At 48.0% G+C, this 20,704-nt stretch overlaps 2 protein-coding genes across 3 annotated transcripts; one reads left to right on the forward strand and one right to left on the reverse strand.

The window, feature by feature from the left end:
- The first annotated feature begins 1,431 nt into the window (after window positions 1–1,431).
- LOC124672567 (heparan-alpha-glucosaminide N-acetyltransferase-like) lies at window positions 1,432–10,742 on the forward strand. Its single transcript, XM_047208775.1, has 12 exons — window positions 1,432–1,614; window positions 8,196–8,333; window positions 8,443–8,524; window positions 8,619–8,695; window positions 8,781–8,887; window positions 9,181–9,292; window positions 9,398–9,514; window positions 9,600–9,691; window positions 9,796–9,862; window positions 9,947–10,025; window positions 10,099–10,334; window positions 10,429–10,742. Exons 1-12 carry the CDS (start codon window positions 1,447–1,449, stop codon window positions 10,453–10,455), a joined length of 1,302 nt encoding a protein of 433 aa, XP_047064731.1. The 5' UTR covers window positions 1,432–1,446; the 3' UTR covers window positions 10,456–10,742.
- Window positions 10,743–11,179: 437 nt separating this feature from the next.
- On the reverse strand, window positions 11,180–16,999 carry LOC124669167 (acetyl-coenzyme A synthetase, chloroplastic/glyoxysomal-like). 2 transcript variants are annotated; one of them, XM_047205848.1, is made up of 18 exons: window positions 16,817–16,999; window positions 15,830–15,976; window positions 15,572–15,727; window positions 15,358–15,480; window positions 15,096–15,264; window positions 14,339–14,421; window positions 14,061–14,162; window positions 13,904–13,992; window positions 13,692–13,782; window positions 13,449–13,562; window positions 13,081–13,157; window positions 12,927–13,005; window positions 12,760–12,828; window positions 12,510–12,685; window positions 12,306–12,362; window positions 12,118–12,208; window positions 11,917–12,015; window positions 11,180–11,632 (listed from the first exon to the last, which is right to left on the reverse strand). In XM_047205848.1, the coding sequence occupies exons 1-18, from the start codon at window positions 16,982–16,984 to the stop codon at window positions 11,447–11,449; spliced, it is 2,076 nt and encodes a 691-aa protein (XP_047061804.1). In that variant the 5' UTR covers window positions 16,985–16,999; the 3' UTR covers window positions 11,180–11,446. The 2 variants fall into 2 exon arrangements, with proteins under 2 accessions (XP_047061804.1, XP_047061803.1); XM_047205847.1 differs by lacking the exon at window positions 16,817–16,999 and adding an exon at window positions 16,171–16,407.
- Between the last annotated feature and the right edge of the window lie 3,705 nt (window positions 17,000–20,704).

The following is a 20,704-nucleotide window of genomic DNA, read 5'->3' on the forward strand; positions in this document are numbered from 1 at the left end:
TTGACATATTGAAATACTCCATTCGTTCTCTTTTAGTCTACATTCTAGAAAAAGTTAGATAAATTAGTAGTACATTAATTAGTACTACTTAAATTGGTAAACAACCAATCCTAGCTATATTGAAAATAGTGACTTCCAATAGATAAAGGAGGACCACTTTGTTTTCCATATTCTTATTAACTAAAAGGTAGAATATAGAGTATTTCAGAACAAATTTTACGTATAGAATGTAGAGTATTTCAGAACGGGGAGGGACTATAATTTTGGAAATATATGAATGATTGTTTACGAATACAGCGCCTGTCAATGGGCTGGGCTAAATGAGACCCACAGACAATCGCTTCAGTTCACAAGAGCGTTGTTTGCCGCAGTGGGCGGCAGATAGGTAACCGGTGCCCACTCTCAGTTGATCTCCCGTTAGCCTCTCCACGGCCCATAAACTGAAACAAGCACGGCCAGTACTGCCAAAGGCCGAAAGCGTTGGATCTTGGCACCATGCTCCATGCATTCCGTTCCGAATTTCGCGGCTGTGAATTGATCTGGAAAAAGGATCTGGTGCGCATGCCCGTCCACCCACGGCTTTTCCCGATGTGAGACGTGCATTGCCACCACGAGCGCGGCATCAGCGTAAGCGTAACGAACTCCACATTTTTACAGCAAAAAACAGAGCCTGGTTTTCTCTCTATCTCAAAAAAAGCAAGCTGTGGCAGCCACAAATAGCCGTAACCGTGGCAGCCTGATATTTCGATAGGAAAGCATCTCTTATCCGCCCCGGACCCCTGCTTTAATTTGAGAGGGAGTCCTTGCTTCCTTTTATCGCCAAAACACTTCCACCGGAATCCAAAAGCCGTATGAGCTGTCAGCCCCCCAAAAAAGAGATTTTTTTTTTACACATTATCAAATCCATCCGACGGCCGGCGCGAGAGATCGATGGGCCGAATCGGGGCGGAGCTGTAGAGCCACAGCAGCCACGACACGAACGCCGAGTGGCGACGGACGGACGGAGACCCCTAAAAAAGATGGAGAACGAAACAGAGAGGAGCTAGACCAGTTTTTAATTTTTTGCGGGAGAGATAGGCGAGGCGTGCGGCGCGTATATATGTACCGCGAGGCCGCGGCGCAGAGGGCCCCCATCCAACTCGCACCACCAATCTCGCGCCGTAGCAACAAGAAAAACGATCGGACGGACTCGTCGTAGCAGTAGCAGTTCCTCCCCAGCGGCAAGCGGGAGCGGCGCAACAGCGCACACGGAGGAGGAAGGCAAGTGGTTGCGCTGTCAGGTGAGCGGGCGCCATCCGTGCCGCATCTCGTCACACGCTTCTTGCTGCTCCTGCTGCTCGCTTCTTCCTCCTCTTCTTCTTGTTGCCGTGGGGAAACCGATCGATGGGCTTCGTGGCCAATGCAGGGGCGGCGGACGGCCGGCAGCGGAGGGCGTCGCAAGAGGGGATGGGCGTCTACGAGCTCGTCCGGAGCGAGGACGCCGCGGGCCCCGCGGCGGATCTGGAGGCCGGCCGGTGCCGTCTCTCCACGCCGGCGGCCACGGCGTCGACTCCGGCAGCGGCGACGCGGCAGCGGCTCGTCTCGCTCGACGTGTTCCGGGGGATCACCGTGCTGGTACGTGCCGCGACCTCCACATACTTTTTGTTATTCCGGTTCCTCCTCCTAGTATCACATCTTTCTCGCCGGCTCTGCCGCGCCATATTCGTGACATCCGATGCCAAATCGAATCGCTTCTCCCCCTGCGGCGTGGGCCTCCGCCTCCTCTCCGCCGCGAACGAGAACGATTCCGGTTCACGGGATTCGTCCCTCTCGGCTCTCGGGGCCAACCCAAAACATGCTTCATCAATCATCATGATGCACATGGTGTGGAGTATGAGTCCTTGGCTTCTTCTCACCCCTTTATAATTTTTTTCCCTTTTTGTCTGCACTTAAACTAGAGTAACCAAAAGAAACCAGGGTACTCTCATAGCTTAAACCAAACCCTGCCCATAATTACCGCAACCTTTTGGTAGCAAGCTTCATGAAACATTGCTAATGGCCATCATTAGTACAAGCTTTTAGCAAGCTTCAGGAAACATTGCTACTGGCCATCATTAGCAGTACTCCTAGTCTCCTGCAAGCTTTTAGCAAGGTTCAGGGAACATTACTACTGGCCAGCGAGGCCTGTGTACGGATTGTCATGATAGGTTCATCTTCTAGTCATTGCGGCCAGACCTGTATGATTGTCCAGCCTTCATATATTCAATCAGCAGCGCCTGTGTTTCTGTAGATACGGAGATGGCCATTGTAGCCATGCAACTATGCAAGGACCACATTATAGATCATTAAACGACGACAGTTAAACTTCCACGACTCATCTTTTAAACGATGATGAGATATGCTTCTTTAGAACTCACGCCATTAACAATCACCGCCCCGGCTCATCTGGCTGTCTGATCAAGAGTTAATCTCATCACCCGCCAAATAGGATTCGAACCGTCGGTGCTAGCTGCTGCTGGCCCAAACAGTTGCTAACAGTATTATAATAGTAAGAAAAATGGCCAACTTGGTAGCAGCGTACGGAATTTCACCAGCTGGTGGACCGGAAATAGTCCTGCGCGCGCGGCATAGTTCATGCGTTTTCAGACTAGTATGACGTTGTTAGTATTTGCTTCCGTACCTGAGTTTGTTGGATGTGGTATAACAAAAGAAGAGAGAGTGCGGAATGTCAACTCTAACGCGCCTGTCCACGTTAGCTAGCTAGTAGATAAGTTGATGCGCGCATGTATGTATTGTACCCGGCCTCTCATAATTGGCGTTTATAAAAGGAATAATATGGTGTACGTTCAGACGCGCGCGGCTGGCATGATGCGGGAAGTTGCAGTATACTAGTACGTATATACTGATAGAAAATGATGGGTAGAGAGATCAATACTAAATATATCATGTAAGATTCAGACGGAGCCACTACGTACAGCTAGCTTTAGCAACTACGGTACACAGCCAAACCATCATGCAAAGATTCAGACGGCGATCCCACTTGTGGTATACATTACAGAATTTGTGGTTGGGCGTTTGATCGGAATCGGCCTGTTGGCGGAAAAGGGCGGGGAATGTTAGGTAGCTTCCCATTTGTAGCAGCAGCTATCTAGCTAGCGGGATGGATCGATGCACGCAGGAGAAGCTAGCATGTGTAGTGCAAGTGTGAGGATTGCGTTGGGCATCGATCGATCGACCCGATGCGGCCAATATTCCCTGTCGGTCCTGGGACTGGGAGGAGAGGAATACGCATGCGCGCGGCCGGCGGTTGGCACCTCCACGTCGAGACAAGCAATGGCCATATGAGCATATGATGAGGGAGAGAGACGAGCGGCGCCTTTTTCGCACGTGACGCGCTTTCTATCGCCGGTGAGACGCTCCCTGGCCCGCAAGGGATCTGTCGATCGACGGATCATCTCCTGCCTCTCTCACAAGGCGCGTTGGCGTCGAGGTGTCCGGCAGGTGTCGATCCCTCTCCGGCTCTCCCGGCGTGCCGACCGGCCGCCGGCCGGCCGCGCCAAGTCGCCAAGTGCCAAGAGCCCAAGCGGGGCAAGTAGGGCAGCTAAATTATCCATCGCCTAGCTCGCACTCGTAGTCGCAGTGGGTGGAACGTTGTTGCCTTGCCCAGTTGCCCTGCTGGTCTGGTGGGTGACCACTGACTAGGTCCTCGCCGGTCGCCACATAAACCATGGAGACTCAGCCCCAACCAGCTAGCCGCGTAAACCAACGGCCGGTGTGATCTTGTAACCGGACGACGGAGTCCACCCGGCCGTCGCTACGCCGGCGATAGCTGCTCTACACACGTGGCCACATCGATCATCTACTTGCCACATGCATTTCTTCATCCCCTTGTTCTCTTCTGTTGCTTGACTCGGTCGCGACGCCGATCAGCCAAGAGCCACCGTGTGGAGGCCGCATCGACCTGCAGGCCGACACGCGCCGCTCCGCCGGCGTAAAGCCAGGGTCCTGGTTTGCCAGACGAGGTCGAGGCCAGAGAGCGAGAGAATCTTAGTATAATGCTGTTTTATTTGTCGTTGGTACGCATGTACTAGTACGAATGAGCAAACATCAAGCTGGCTAGCTAGGTGTGTGTGTGCTGTGTGGTGTGGAGGCGCTTGGACGTACCGGCCTGCTGAAGGGCTGTGTGTTCATGGCGCGCGATGTGGACTGACATGGTTGTCCTACCCTGCACCGGGTAGTTTTCCCTCCTTTCCGAGGTTGGCGTCACACATAGTTTTCGTCAGCCACGGTGGTTGCCCTGGGTGGCCACGTCTTCGGTTTACTACCGCCTACCGTCAGGGGAGGGTGGTACCAGGGGAAGCATCAAGCATGTAACGGAGGAGTAAACAAGAACAAGAGTCTTTGTCACACTAACACGGCGCAACCGTGTGCCTGGTGACGCGGTGACGCCGTGACGGTGCATGAAACCAACTCAAGGGACCGTCACCGTTCACCACACGGGCAAGATAATATAGTTTCTAATCATCTCCAGCACCTCGAGAACACTAGACTTACTTAATTAACATCCCGTAAGCTTGAAGAGGTTAGGAACTAACCTTTTTGATGGCATCAGGGAGAAGTACGAGTGAACCACCTCTACTTGTGAAGTAAACAAGACCAAATATCGGTGTCACACGGCCCAACCGTGTGCGTGGTGACGGTAGATGCGACCAATGGAAGCGATCGGCCACCACCACACACACGGCCGGGCATGCAGCAAGATATGCTGTCAAGGTCCACTAGGTTTCATCTTTGAACCCAAGTGATAAAAAGGGGCAAGCTAGCAACCTTTTTGACGTCGTGTTGTCGATTCATGGCCCTATTTAAGCCAAGCCTTGAAAAGTTATGACAGTAACCTAATTAGGCGAGACATTTTCCTTGGTTAATTTGGAAGATTTGGGTCTTCCCCAACATGAACCGAATGGTTCGAAAGATTTGCAAATTCATTTTTTTTGAAACGGAAAATGGATTTTGAACGGTCAATAGGTTAGAAAAAAGAGGTTGACCAAATTGTGGTTTGTGCCACTATGCAAAAGAGCCCTGGAATCGGTCAGACCTCTTTGTATCAATTGCCGCTACACTATTCAGCCAAGGGCTTCATCAAAGATTGGTGACGCTAGGTGCGACTAATTGAAGTGGCCACCACAACACAGGCATGCAGCAAGATATGCTGTCAAGGTCCACTAGGGTTGAACCCAACAGTGATCAAAAGGGCAAGCAACCTTTTGATGTCATGCGTTTCCAGTTTACTAGTGCCTACCGTCAGGGGGAGGGTTGTACCAGGGACAAGCATGTACGTATGGAGGAGTAAACATGAGCAAAGCAAGCGTCCTTGTCACATTAACATGGGGCAACCGTGTGCACGGTGACGGTGCATGTGACCAACTCAAGGGACCGACAACGTTCACCACAGGGTAAGATACTATATAATTTTATAATCTTGACTTACCACATAAATCAATAATTATTACTTCATCAAGTAATCTTCAAAGAGGCTAGCAATTTTAACCTATACTGACATCGGCGAGAACTACGAGAGTACCACTCTACTTGTAAACAAGAGCAAATTTCGGCGTCACGTTAACACAAGGCCACAACGCAGCCGTGTCTGTGGTGACGGTGGGTTCGACTACGCAGAAAGATAGGCTGTCAAGGTCCAATAGGTTTGATCTTCGAACCCAAGTGAAAAAGGCAAGCAAACTTTTGATGTCGTGTGGTCTCGATTCGATTCATAGCCCTGTTCATTCCAAGCCCTGGAAAGTTATAACACTAACCTAATTAGGTGACGTGGCCCAACCGTGTGCGCAGTGATGGTGCGTGAAACCAATTGAAGGGACCGTCACCGTTCACCGCACGGGCAAGATAACATAGTTTTAATCAAAATGGTCTCCAGATCTCCAGAACAGTAGACTTACCGCTGAAACTGATTAACGTTAAACTCGAAGAGGCTAGCAGTTCAACCCTTTTGATGGCACCACGGAGAACGAGGAGTGAACCACCTCTACTAGTAAACAAGACCAAATGTCGGCGTCATGCGGGCGCAACCGTGTGCATGCGGTGACGGTGGGTGCGACTAACGGAAGCGATCGGCCACCACCACACACACGGGCATGCGCGCGCAAGATATGCTGTCCAGGTCCACTAGGTTTGAACCCAAGCGATTAAAAGAGGCAAGCTAGCCACCATTTTGATGCTGTGTTGTCGATTCATGGCCCTGTTTAAGCCAAGCCTTACAAGGTTATGACAGTAACCTAATTAGGTGAGACGACCTTTCCCTTGGAGCTCATGCATGCTCCTGATGTGAATGAGTAGCTAGATATAGAAATGATTTGATAAACAAAGGTACTAGATAGAAATGAAAGAGTAGCTACATATAGGAAAGCAAGAGGCATGGCCGGCACGATAATAGTGTGCGGTAGCACATCTTATTTAGAGGAGATCTCAATGTCACGTCTTGTGTAGCCGGTCCAAACGTGGCAGATGGTAACACCCCACCCAACCAAATCTTTCCTGGGAAATTAAACAAGGTTGTCCAATCGGTCGAAACTGACAGCTCCCTGTGGACATCGAGTTCCACACGTATATACGCGCGCGTACCTCCAACACAAAGTACCCGGCCTTCACATCTCCAAGTGGTTGGCTAGCTCTAGCTAGCCTAGTACCCTTAGCTTGCTGCAACAGGCCATGCCTTGTCTCCAAATCATCAAGCAACCCATCCATGGATGATGGATTGATGCGTTTCACTTTCTGCAATACCACGAGATAGGCAAAGTTTATCATGGATTGGTGGAGCGCCAAGGCGCGTGGCCAATGAGACATTGCTACGCCATGTTTTTGGGTTGCCGCCCCACTCCGTTTCGTGCAATCCAATTCACCGCTACATACGTCTACGACTAAAGTGAAAGCTAAGCCAGTGCCACGGTAGATGCACTAGCTAGCAGTTTAATTAGCTGCCAAGTTGACAAGGTTAGGTTCCCGTCACTGTAGACCGGCTTTGATGATTCATCTCTGCCTCCACCTACTGGTTGATTTTAATTACTACCCAGACGCAGATCTGGTAATTTAGTTGCGTCCTAGCCTTCAAGTTTACGTCCTAGTCTGAGTTTGTAGCCATGTAGGTGTCTCAGATCGATGAAGTGATCGATCGGAGAACTACTACCATGCACGAGTAGTATATTTGCAGGTTGGAATCATGGGCTCGGCTCAAAGGCTCTGTAATCTTGATAAGAGCAAACCTAATTTCGTACTCCATCTGGGAAGAGCGGGGCACGCGTTAGCTTAGCTAGCTGTGACCTGTGAGTGCGCGCCACACGGAACCTTCAACTTACTTTCCACCATACGATCGATCTTGGCGTTGTCCTGTGTTGGCCGCATTTTCCATCTTCGTAATGATAATGAAATGACGCACGCTTGCGTGTTCTCAAGGGGAAAAGGAAAGAACAGCAATAACAAACGGTGAGAAATGCATGCTGTGTCGGGCACTCGTGTTTGGTGCCTGGTTGATGTTGCTGATCGGCAATGCCTAACGCGTGCACATGCTTCTTCTTCAAAGTTACGCCTGTCCCATTTTCTGGTGCCTTTTTTTTATTATTATTAACGGTAGAGCTTTCTCCGCTAATACAGAAAAAAAGAACATTTGGCTTTCGAGGTGAAATGCATCTCAAGCTCGAATCCGATGCTGGAGCCAGACAACCATATAAAATGTGCAGTTGTAATTACCACTGATCAGCATCTTGTTCTTTTTGTTTCCTCAAAACTTTCCTCGAATATTTATAGCTGTGCTTTGATGTAACAACCATGAACTAAACGATAACATAGGAAATGTGGAGCCTATCTCACATTGGTTTGCTCTGTAGCATGATCAGATTTTGTTTATAGAAAGTAGGTGCTTGCTCATTGGTCTCCCCTAGTCTTAGAGATGTTTATATTAGCCAGTGGAAAGTACCACCTACTTGTCTAAGTGCTCGTCAGTTTGTCAACATTTTACTGGTCCCCGAGTCATTCTCACTCAAATCCTTAGTAAAAAGACAAAACAGAAACAGCTCTATGTACTGAATAGAAAAAGAGTTCTGCACGGACTCTTTTCCTCTTATCATCCCTGCTGTAAAATGTATGAAGCATATATAATTTCGTAGAATAACACTCAGGTTAATTAACTCTTCTTTTCCTTGGTGCAGCTTATGATCATAGTGGACGACGCTGGATCGTTTCTTCCGGCAATGAACCACTCCCCCTGGGACGGTGTGACGACAGCCGATTTCGTCATGCCATTTTTCCTATTCATCGTTGGGGTCGCTCTAGCTTTGGCGTACAAGGTACATGCTGATAACAACAATGCCGTGACATGTACCTTCGATTTCTGAAGCTAGCACAGGTGTGACATTAAGACTTTCTTACACCAACTGATGTCATCTTGTGATGCAGAGAGTGCCGGACAAGTGGGAGGCAACTGGAAAGGCAACGCTTCGTGCACTGAAGCTACTCTTTGTTGGTCTAGTTCTGCAAGGTACCAGGATGGCTACCGATTGTTCTTGAACTGAACGACGTTACTGCTGATGCGACAAGATGTTGATAATTTTTCTTGCTGCTGTGATACACAGGTGGATTTTTTCATGGTGTTCGTAGCCTGACCTTTGGGGTTGATGTTACTGAAATACGTTTGATGGGTATACTGCAGGTAAGAGATATACAATACATAACAATTCAGCATCATCAGTACATCTAAAATGTAGGATTACTGAAATATATCTCCTTGATTGCAGAGAATCGCGATAGCTTATCTTGTCACAGCACTATGTCAGATTTGGCTCAAGGGAGATGATGATGTAGAATCTGGACTTGATTTGATCAAGAGATACAGATATCAACTGTGAGTTTATCCAATTAAGAATTCACATTTTTTCTATTTATCCACATGACTTAGGGCCTGTTTGGTGTGGCTTTTTGGCTTTGGCTTGCAAAAGCACCTAAATAGTGCTTTTAGCTTTGATTTGGAAGCAAAAACAAGATCCATTCTTTGCTTCCAAATCAAAGCCAAAAAAGCACCTATTTAGGTGCTTTTGGTGGCTTTTGCCAAAGCCAAAAGCCAAAAAAAGCCACACCAAACAGGCCCTTAGGAGTTACACTAGCATGTGCTATTTCTGAAAGTGTTTGTTCTGCTAGACTCGTTGGCTTGCTCATCACAATAACCTACACGACACTCTTGTATGGTACATACGTTCCTGACTGGGAGTATCGGATATCAGGTCCTGGTTCCATGGATAAAACGTTCTCTGTAAGTTCAGCTTTCAGTTTTTCTTCATGTTTAATAAGACACCTCGTGGTAGTACGGACGATGACAGGGGAGCTGATGAGCTCAAAAATTTGCAATTTCTATCAGGTCACATGTGGTGTACGAGGTGACTCTGGGCCAGGTTGTAACGCGGTTGGCATGATTGACCGTAAAATCTTAGGCATCCAGCATCTATATGGTCGACCGGTTTACGCCCGATCACAGGTTCTATTCTAATGAAATGTGAAAGCTTGCATGATGTTTACCTGTCATGTTTATTCAGTGGAATAACTTTTCTCTCCTGTGACAGCAATGTAGCATAAATTCACCGCAAAACGGGCCACTCCCTCCAGATGCTCCCTCATGGTGTGAGGCCCCTTTTGATCCTGAAGGGCTTCTCAGGTCAGTAAAACTCTTCATGATCGCAATATCTATCACGTTGAGCTGCAATACGAGTTCTGTGGCAACGGTAATTTCTGACGGTTGTTTCTTTCCCCACTCACCAGCTCTGCGATGGCCATCGTTACCTGCCTCATTGGTCTCCAATTTGGGCACATCATTGTACATTTCCAGGTAAAATGTCTGTTTGCAATGTCAGCCTTGTGGATAAATGCAACATTTCTGAATTATTTTTCTCTCTCCTGAACCGAATTTCAGAAACACAGGGAAAGAATCATGCACTGGCTTATCCCTTCCTTCAGCATGCTAGTCCTGGCCTTCGCGCTGGACTTCTTCGGTAAGGATCTCGCTAAAGCAATCCGAGTCCGAATTATCCTGGGCAATAGCATTGACATCGATGATCTCTCCAGGAATGCGAATGAATAAGTCACTGTACACTGTAAGTTACACTCTCGCCACCGCTGGCACGGCGGGGCTTCTCTTCGCGGGGATCTACGCCCTGGTCGACCTCTATGGGTACCGACGCCCGACCATCGCCATGGAGTGGATGGGAATGCACGCACTGATGATATTTGTCCTGATCGCGTGCAACATCCTGCCCATGTTCATTCATGGCTTCTACTGGCGCGATCCCAGCAACAACCTTGTAAGCTTTAGGAGATGACGCACGGCTTTTCAGTCGGATTTTAGTTAAGCAAAACTTAAATTGACATCTAACATGGTTGGCTCTGTTGCTGCAGTTGAAGTTCATCGGGATTAAGGCGTGAGGTATATATATGGTGGATCGAGCTAGAAGACACATATAGAGAGATTATACTTAGGACCCTATTTGCACAGAGATTGCAAGAGATGAGTGCAGGCCTAGTTTTGCAATACGGCCAGAGCTTCATCATCATGTGCAGCTGCCTGTTCGACACGGCTCAGGAACAGTTGCAATTGCACATGTTGTTTTCTCCGAGAGCTCTTTGTATATGGTAAAGAAGCTTTCTGTATATAATAACAATACATATACAATTCAAAGATATACTACATAGAGGCCTGGGGTATTACGACAGTGAGGAATGATTTAGTATTCAAGGGGATTAAACAGACGCATCAAAGCTGCTGGCGGAAGTTCAGATAAGAGATTGTCCCTTCTTTCTATCGACCCGCTGGAGCTCCTTATTTCACAAGAAACCAATTGATATATGACATGACACATGATGACTACTTCCAAAACATGAAACAACGAGATAATAAATAACACATACCATCTATCACCCACACCACACAAATTCTACCTACATAAATTGCCCCGTCTACTGAGAAACATCACTCCACATTGTTTACGAGGAGTATCTGTAGATCTATTCTTTTAAGCTTAATGACAAGGCCGAGGGTACTAAGCAAAAGAGGTACTCCGTATTACCAAAGCTGGAACAGTGTCGACAACTTGAGGAGTAAAATCTACTCAGCAGTCAGCACCCATTTTACACGCATTCACATGGTTGGTTTACATGTATACAACCAATACATACATATATTTATATACTCTTCATCTGTGCTATGATCCAACAATTTACATAGGAGCCTCACTAGAACACTGATTTTACATCTCACTCGATTTGCAAGCTGCAACTCCCCCAGTGATCGGCTGAGGTAAGGGAATAATGAGCCAGGCACATAAACCATTCTTGTGTATTTTTTCATACTAGGCAAGAAAAACTGACACCTACTAATTACTAAAAGTGCAGCTGATAATGTGCCATCTCGCGCAGGCTAGCTATCGCTAAGTGATATCAGCTGGTCGACAACACCAGGATCAGCAAGAGTGCTCGTGTCTCCAAGCTCATCTAGCTGCCTGGAGGCAATTTTCCGCAGTATTCTTCGCATAATTTTGCCACTCCGTGTCTTTGGGAGGCCCGGTGCCCAGTGGATCTTGTCAGGTGCTGCAAACGCGCCAATCTGCACAAAATGAACCACATATTGTGTTGAGGAGCGTTTATAAATATAAATTGCATCATGTTGACAAGAAAACTCTCCATGAGAAAATCTTCCATCCTATTCCAGAACTAGTAAAGCATACTGCAGTTATAGGTCCCGTCGAGAAAGCACAAGGCTTTCTATTGGCGATCAATAGGGAGAGAAAACTCAGGTTCCAACTTCTCAAACACAAGAGGATCTTTCCATCACATATGGATCTTTGGTACTAGTAACGATCTCTATAACAAACTATCATAAGAACATACCTGACTGCGGACCGCCATAATGAGGCTTTTTCGTAGATCATCACTATAAGGAACACCATCCACCAATGTCACAAATGCATAGATTCCCTGACCTTTAACCTGCAACAAGTAGTACTGGTTTAAGACCTGAGTTTCATGCAGCTATGGTGGGGGTCGTGACATGCTGTAAGAAACAGAGGAAACACGAGTACTTAACCAGACCTCATGGTCAATTCCAACAACAGCGGCCTCAGCACATTTTGGATGTGAAACAAGTGCAGATTCAACCTCTGCTGTACCAATCCGGTGCCCACTGCAGTTTTAAATATTTACAGATTCAAATCTTTTGAAAGCCATGCATTCTCCAACTCAAGGAGAAGCGCAAAGTATTAAGTAAGTAGCTAAATTACCTGACATTGATAACATCATCAACTCTGCCCGTCAGCCAGTGGTAACCATCTTTGTCCCTGAAACTCAAATTTAATTTGTTGATGTATGGACATGTAATTCTAGATGTCACGAAAAAAAAATGTATATACCAGGCTACCAGCTATCCTTTTTTCACTCCCTGAAGAGTTTTTGGCCGAATATCGGAGAACTGTTAGATGAGTTACCTCCTACAACCATCACCGGAGAAATAATAGCCAGAAAATGGTTTGAAGTATGTCGTCTCATATCTGTCCTTATCCCCATACAGAGTCCGGAAAGCCCCAGGCCATGATTTCTTTATGCAAAGATACCCATTGCATTCTCCATCCAATTCCCGACCTTTCTCATCAACAATGACAGGCTGTGAATCATGTGTACGGTTATTATGAAGTAAGAAATGTTATGCAACTTTCATTTTATTGAAGCCATGTATACCTTAACACCAAAGAAAGGAAACGTCGCAGATCCTGGTTTCTGAGGCCAAGCACCAGGTAAAGGAGTAATCTAACAAAACCAGCATTGAAGTTCAATTCAACAAGTAATATGAAACTCGCTTCGAGAGCTCCGAAATTTCCCATGCCAACAATGTAAGACATAATTACCATAAAACCACCAGTTTCAGTCTGCCACCAAGTATCTGATATGGGGCATCTTGAGTCACCAACAACATTATAGAACCACCTGAAATGAACAATAGTGTGTGTAAAGATTTCTTTAACGCATTAAAGTTTTAAGACTAAGGAGATAACCACAAACCTCCATGCAGTGGGATTGATTGGTTCACCCACACTTCCTAAAACTCGGAGAGACTTACGAGAGTACCGGCTAACATACTGCAAAATATATTTAGCAAAAACAAAATGGTTATATACAAGAGGTATACATGCGGGACAATATTAACTAATTAAATTTAAAATTCTCAGGAACATATTAGCTAAATCAGATAGACATTAATTATAGAATTCACTGTGGACTAAATTTTTGGGCCATATTATTTTTACAGCATAAAATCATATTTATGTGGTAGAGAAACTTATGGTAAACGTGATGCATGCATCGCTGTACCATTTACTTGAGTGACGAACCTAAATGTTCAAGAGACTAAATAATAATAAAATAATTACCTCTGAACCATCACGCATGAGTGAACGGACAAGTGTTGGTGCAGTATAAAATATAGTCACTCCGTATTTGTCAACGATGTCCCAACACCGACCAGGATCAGGGTAGTTTGGAGCCTACAAGTTGCAAATACTTTACAAACATAGTCCAATACAAACACGCCTCAAAAGCAAAGGGTCACCCTTAGGCCTTATAGGCTTATATCATGATTCTGTAACGGTACGAGTTTTCTTTTCTGAAGTTACCCCTTCGTAAACAAGGACTGTGGCTCCATTCAGGAGAGGACCATAAGTCACATAACTATGTCCAGTAATCCATCCACAGTCTGCAGTGCACCTGATGTAAGCGAGAAAAGGAAACTACAGTAAGAAAACACAGATTCTAGATAAGTAGCTCATAACATTAGGAAAAAGTTTATGCCCCCTCCCCGCACGCCCTGAAACAACTTACACCTTACCAGTATACGTCCGTTGGCTTGTAATCAAATGCATGTTTAAATGTTGTTGCGCTGTACACCATATAGCCCCCAGTTGTATGCAATACACCCTGCACACTTCACAAAATCTTAATTTTTAATCAAAGGAATAAATGATAACCTGTGGGGTTTAGGGTACCTTTGGTTTTCCTGTGCTGCCACTCGTGTAGAGAAGAAACAATGGATCCTCTGCATCAACCCATTCCACATCACATCTAGTATGGAAATCGGGCACAACATCCTGGGGGCACATCATCATGTATTGAGAAATAACTCACATACTTGTAAGGCAACACAAAACAGAAGGGGCTCAAAGGAGATCTCTTGATTGATACAGAAGTTTACAAAAGGTACTGTGCTTAACAAATTATATGTATATACATTTGATATAGTTGAACTTGTTTGATTTGGATATACCTGCCACCAAACATCTCTTCCTGTTGTCCATTGTGTGTCCTCTTTCTTCATGGCCAACTGATTTTCGTATGTCAAACAAATACCTGCTCAGCACAAGAAATAATGAACATAAGCAAACTTCTTACTTCACATTAGATTTCTTTATAGCAATTTCGTGTATGTTCACTGAATAAATTATTTTCCCATCAGAAGAAATAATCAAGAACATACGTGAACATACCAACTGTCCATGATCAAGAGTATCAAGAACTCATTGCAAGACTAGATATCCAAGAACTCATGATGTTAAAAACAAAATCCTATTTTTGCAAATGTATTAATATTGGGCAAAGTATATATCAATGTTTGTGTGCCGCACACAAAAAAAAAGAGCATTTAGAGTCTACAACAGTAACTATAAACACACACAATTTGTGTCTTTTTGTTGTAGTAGAGAAATGGACATATTTTTGTACTGAAATTTGCAAATACACAGTATATTCAACATTTCACACTTACAAATTCCTTTGGGAATGTTCTAACTTGGACATGGGTGCAAGTTTCACCAATGTGCGTCAATGTATTTTCAGGATACAAATGTGGTAGCAAGAGAAAATATGCATGTACAGCGTGGAGATTTGATAAATTATCATTATGCTTCCCAGAGAGGCTAAAACAATGGCGGTTAACATGTACCAGTAAGAATTAGTTAGTTTGATACCAATGAACTAAAGTTTAAAATAGCCAATGGTCATGGAAGTCGTATTAAAGCACATACCTACAGTGACACCGTTTTTAGCACTCTCAACCAAAGATGCATCTACTATATCTTTGAGAGGGATGAGTTTGAGCCCCCTCTTCACCGCATTGCATGTAATCACAACCTTAGGCTTGCAGTCACTGATCCTTTGGGCTATCGCATCGGCAGAGAAGCCAGCAAACACAACCTGAATACAATTCAGCATCATAAGTTCATAACACGGTAACACAAGATATGATAAATCTGAACAATTGGCAGTACAAATTGGGTAAAAGCTTACAGAGTGAACAGCGCCGATGCGAGCACATGCAAGCATCGCAATAGGCAGCTCCATCAGCATCGGCAAGTAGATCACCACAGCATCACCTTTTCTAACTCCGACACTTTTCAAATAATTGGCCAGCTGCCACAAAGCACACCAAAACAATTAGACCATGTCTGCATACATGAGGGACATGCTACATGGTATTGCTTCATCATAACAGCGTGTTTACCTGGCAAACTTTATCCAAGAGCTCAGAGTAGGTGAGCTTTCCATCCTGATCAGGCTCGTTCCCCTCCCAATACATTGCAATCTTGTCACCATCACCGGCTTCAACATTGCGGTCCACGGCATTGTAGCACACGTTGGTTTTGCCCCCTTTAAACCACTGTCAGACAGACAGCAACAACGACCAATAAGGCTCTCTCCTGTTATCACAAGCAAGTAGTCCTATACTAATCGATCAGGCATCACTCAGGCATGAGCTTACTTCGATCTTGATCGGTCCTTTTGTCACATCAAGGTTCTCAGTACAGACTTCGTCAGGGTTCCACTTCTTCTTCCAGTAGAACGTCTCGGCGATCTCTGACCAGAACCCGGCGGGATCATGGATCGACCGCTCATACATCTCCTGGTACTGCTTGCCAGCCATTCAGAAAATAACTCCAAGATCAGTGATCAGTCATCACATCTATTACCAAAAATCGAATTGACAGATCACCGAATGTTCTAATCGATATGGCTGACAGAATTAATAAACTACCAAGATCAATGTTAATGGTTGGTTCAAGATTCTTCATTCAGTAGGGTTGTAGCAATTAATTTTCTTACCTTGTTTCCTTGAGATGTGAGACCATGCGTGAACCTGAGGGGAGTGAGGACCGGGTGTCTGATGAACTTGATCGGATCAACGACAGACAGGGTCGAATGGCGAAGGGGAGGAGGGACACGCCGGCAAGGACCAGCAGCGCCGGCAAGGATCGGACACGCCGGCGCGAGTGCGAGTGCGCGACGCAAACCACGATGTGCGTTACGGGAAGCGATCAGAGACATCGATGCACGGGGAACTGATCGGCGCGAGCTTGTTTTAGGAAATTGACCGTGGCCACACAAGCAAACACCAAAGGAAACTATGTACGGAGTAGTAGGCTGCAGGAATTTGGGGGCCCCTGGAAATCGGGGCCCCTGTGCCATCGATCACTTCGATCATGCCCATCGACGGGGCTCCTACGAAAACGGAAAATAACCCACGCTCCTCTCAGTTCGCCAACCCTAACTGCTTTTGTACTTGCCTACTTTGTGTCCAGTCAGTCCCTATCTGCATTATCTGATCGCGTGGGTAGCGTAGCGATGGATCGCAGCTAGCCGCATACTACTCTGCACCTCGAAACGGAATGTACGGCGCCCGTTCGGGAGCGAGAATCAGAATCGAAATGGAAACTGGAAAGCGGAAGAAGAATAAGGAGACGCCGTGTACCTGCTGCGGAGAGGAGACGAGTGCCTGGGCGGAGAAGTCGGCGCTCGGGTGGACGAGGAGGCCGTGGTCGTCGGACGCCGGCAGCGGCTCGCCCAGCACGGTGGCCGCGCACGGCGCCGCGTGCCGCGGCCTGCCGGCGGCCACCGCCAGGCGATCGCTCGCGCCCATGGCCCAACTCCACCCGGGCGGCGAGCGAGATGAAGACGAAGACGGAGCAGGGGAGCTTGGAGCGGGATCGCGGGGTGTGCGCGTGCGGAGGAGCAGCGGCTGGTGGTGGTGGTGGTGGCGAATATATACTGGCGCGCGATCTGACGGCCACGGCTCACCTCACCTCGTCAACAACTCGCCTTTTGCGAGCGAGCTCGGCCCTGGGCCAGCAGAATTCTGACTTTCGGGCGCGTTCTGGTGGAGGATGCAAATCCCTTCTGGTGTGGTTGGTCTGCGTGTCTGGTACGGTGTTTCCTTTCTGGTGGCGCGGAGTTGTAGAGTGTTTCTGCAGCTAGTCTAAGCTACTGTGTGCTGGGTTTCCCGGCTTGGACTCGTCGTCGTCGGCGGCGACGGGAACGGAGGGGGGAGAAGCGGGTGGGGAACGAGAAGCCGGGTTTGTGTGGGAGAATTGTCGGTTCTTCAACCTGGATTCCGGGGTCCACCATCAAAGCAGACGCAAGGGCGGCTGTGCCTGGTTTGTATCGCCGCTCGCCAGCGTTGCCTGAATGGCTAGTATCGAGTCGAAAGAATTGCAAAAGGAAAATGATTGTATACCCCCGGGGATCCCGTCGCTCCGTCCTCCGCCTCCTTACGACGACACGTGTCCAACCTGGGTCACACGTAACCGCTCAAAGTCAACCTTATCTTCCTGGCGCACGTTCTCTCCCGTCCCCATTTTTTCTCTGTTTCTTCGCCCATCGCAACCATGGAGAAGAGCCACCGATGTGCCCAGCCACGCGGCCGCCGTGGCACCCAGCCCACACGCCGCTGCTGCGCTCGGTCGTGATTCCCCTCGCAAACTTCTCGCCGCCTTCGATCCGTAGACGGCCGACGCGGTTCGCTCCGGCGATGTCCTGGAGACCCGCCGAACTTCGCCTCCCCGCGCCGTCGAGCAACGCCCCGTCGCCGGCCGTTGAGGCCCGCGGCGGCGGCAAGGCGGGGATCCATCCGAGCGCCGTCGCCCCACCCTCGTGCGCGAGGTCATCGTGGCCGCGCCGGTCGCATGCGAGGTTGTTCGGCTGCTGCCGGCCAAGTGCTCCGCCATTAACGACCGCCGCCGATGTTGCTCCGTCCTCGACGACCCCAAGGACGGCGTCCGGCCCAACGGAGTCGAGGTGCTGCGAGCGGTACCGGCGTTCGTACCGCGGCGTTGTACCGCTCCCGCTCCGGCCGAGCGGCTCCGCACCTCATCTCCATCCCTCGCGCGTGGCTTCTCCGGCAAGTGTTGTGTTTCCTGCCCGCTCAACAGGTGGACTAGACATGCGCACTCACCCGGAACCGTTCCAGGCATCTCTCGTGAAAGTTGCTGCTGCGGTTACCTTCAGTGTCCGGCGTTGCTACTCGCGAATGCCGGCTTTGCTATCTTAGGTATCCAGCGTTGCTACTGGTGGGGGAGGCTTTTTTTTGCTACAAACTTTTTCTATCTTATGGGTCTGGCATTGCTAATGGTGGCTCTAGGCGTTGCTCCCTTGGGCGGACGAAGTTGCTGAAACTTTAGGCTACGCTGCTAGTTAGCATCATGCCAGGTTTTTGTTGACTTTTCCGACGAGGTCTTCATTTTGTAGAGTTGCTACATATGAAAAAAAAATTGCTACAACTTTTTTACCGATTTGCTAAAATTGCACTATATGTTTGCTACATGCCGCCGCACCCCAACTACTCCCGCCGCCGTGCCCCAACAATGCCCTGGCTGCCGTCGCGCGCCGCCGCGAGGTGCGGCCATGGCGCCGCGAGGTCCTCCTCTCCCCGTTGCCGTGTGCTCGTCGTCCCTCCGCACGAGTTCGGGCCGCAGCGCCCCACCCACGCGCTGCCGCGCCCCCGCGGCCCAGCCACTCCCGCCGAGGGCGTCGATGCTACAAGCGGTCGTTGCCGATGCTACCAGCGCTGCCTCCATCTCGCGCTCCTCGGCTTTGTTAGGAGTTTTGCCGCCTTAGGCCTGCGGCGTTGCTACCTGCGGAGGTCTGTTTTACTATTTAAGGTGTCCGGCATTGCTACCGGTGGAGGGTGGATTTTTGCTACCATAGGCATAGGGCGTTGCTACTAGCAGCTTGTGGCGTTGCTGTTCTGGACGGACGGAGTTGCTGCAACCTTGGACGGTGTTGCTGCCGGCTGTAGACGATGTCTCCGTTGATGTCTTAGAGGATTTGCAGCATATGAATTAAAAAATTGCTACAATTTATTTGCGGTTTTGCTACATTTGCGTAATATGTTTGCTACGTGGTCTCCGGCGAGGTCTTCAGCGAGCCCAGCCTCTTTATTTTATTTTCTGAACGAATCGTTTTTTGCTTCAGTCATTTGCTGCCGGGGGTGATTTTTTGCTGCCGGGGATGTTTTTTTGCTACATGCAAATCTAACCGTCAAAATGGTTGATCCGACGGCTGGTGACCCGGGGGCTGGGAAATCAAATCCCCGGGGGACGCCCAGCAGTTTCCATTGCAAAATCAGTGTACTTTTTTCTAAAGGGTTTTGCTAGTTTTTAGCTAACTTTGTGTCCAGTCAAGTTTTATGTTATCTGATCTGCATCGTAATTTGGATTAGTTATGAGTTATAACATAAGTTACAACTGAAATTAGTTTTCAGTCGACTTAGAACTAACCACACCCTTTTCTAAAACCTTAAATTTGTATTGTTTGGCCAATTTTATAAATAGATAGTCACCCAAGTTGATACTTTTTTTTTTGCGAGAAAGAGAGCCCTTGTATTAATTAAACATCCAGATTACATTCGTTTCGGCAAAGTGCCGGAACAACACCCGGACCTGACAAAGGCCAAACATCTGAACTACCATGTAGACGACCAAAGTTGGCCAACGTGTGGCTTACATTATTTTGCTCTCTTTTAATTACTTGAAAAACTATCAAAGGACCAGACGCCTTCAGGTGCTTGATCTCCTGGGTGACAGCTGTGAAGGACGAGCGGTCAAGCTCGCCTGAACTTATCAATTTCACAGCTTCTGAACAATCCATCTCCACAACACATTGTAGGGTGGACCACTCCAGGGCCAAAGCCAAACCATATCGGCAAGCTTCTAGTTCTGCTTCAAGCGGACTATGGCAAGAGGGAAGGAAACGACAAGCGGAGACAATGATCTCTCCGTTAGCATCTCCGAGTATTGCACCTGTTCCTCCTGTCCCTGATGCACTACAGTATGATCCATCAACATTCAACTTCGTCCAGTGCACAGGTGGTTTCTTCCATGGAGTTGAAGGATCAGCCGGCCCCTTCTTCTTCGTCGATGCTCTCTCCACCTTCTCCCATGAGATAACATGCTTCCCTTTTGCCTGGTCAGCTGGCCCTTATATAGGGAGCCAGGTCTCGAGAGATACTGATAACTGTATATTGCTAAAATGCACTGTACATCGATCCAATCCATGTGCCCTGTGCACAATTAGGTAATATTACTTTTCCAAATCAATAAATGTACAATATTAGATAAAGTGAAATACTTCTTACGTCGGGCACTGAGGAGGCGCTAGACCGGCGAGGGTGACCACCAACCGGTAGCGGGGTTGGTTGGAGGCCGGCGTGGTGGGGTCCAGGGAGTGATGGGGGGGTGGGGCTCAGGCGGTGGTTCTTCGACGCGTGGCACCTGGTTGCCTTGGCGAGGGTTGTGGAGGCCAGGTGATGGCTGAGCGATGCGGCTGGCGGAGGGGGTGACCCTAGCGGCTACGGATCCGGCGT

Source organism: Lolium rigidum, chromosome 7 (assembly GCF_022539505.1).
Source record: "Lolium rigidum isolate FL_2022 chromosome 7, APGP_CSIRO_Lrig_0.1, whole genome shotgun sequence".
NCBI classification, from domain to species: domain Eukaryota; kingdom Viridiplantae; phylum Streptophyta; class Magnoliopsida; order Poales; family Poaceae; genus Lolium; species Lolium rigidum.

Bases quoted from the DNA above. Each gene is read 5' to 3' on its own strand.
- LOC124672567 (XM_047208775.1), top strand. From the start codon at position 1,447: ATGGGCGTCTACGAGCTCGTCCGGAGCGAGGACGCCGCGGGCCCCGCG. The intron at 8,696-8,780 runs GTAAGAGATATA...CCTTGATTGCAG, and splicing joins GTTTGATGGGTATACTGCAG to AGAATCGCGATAGCTTATCT. The intron at 9,293-9,397 runs GTAAGTTCAGCT...AATTTCTATCAG, and splicing joins CCATGGATAAAACGTTCTCT to GTCACATGTGGTGTACGAGG.
- LOC124669167 (XM_047205847.1), bottom strand. From the start codon at position 16,392: ATGTCTCTGATCGCTTCCCGTAACGCACATCGTGGTTTGCGTCGCGCA. The intron at 13,783-13,903 runs GTAAGGTGTAAG...CGCTTACATCAG, and splicing joins AAGCCAACGGACGTATACTG to GTGCACTGCAGACTGTGGAT. The intron at 12,209-12,305 runs GTAATTTAGCTA...TTAAAACTGCAG, and splicing joins GATGATGTTATCAATGTCAG to TGGGCACCGGATTGGTACAG.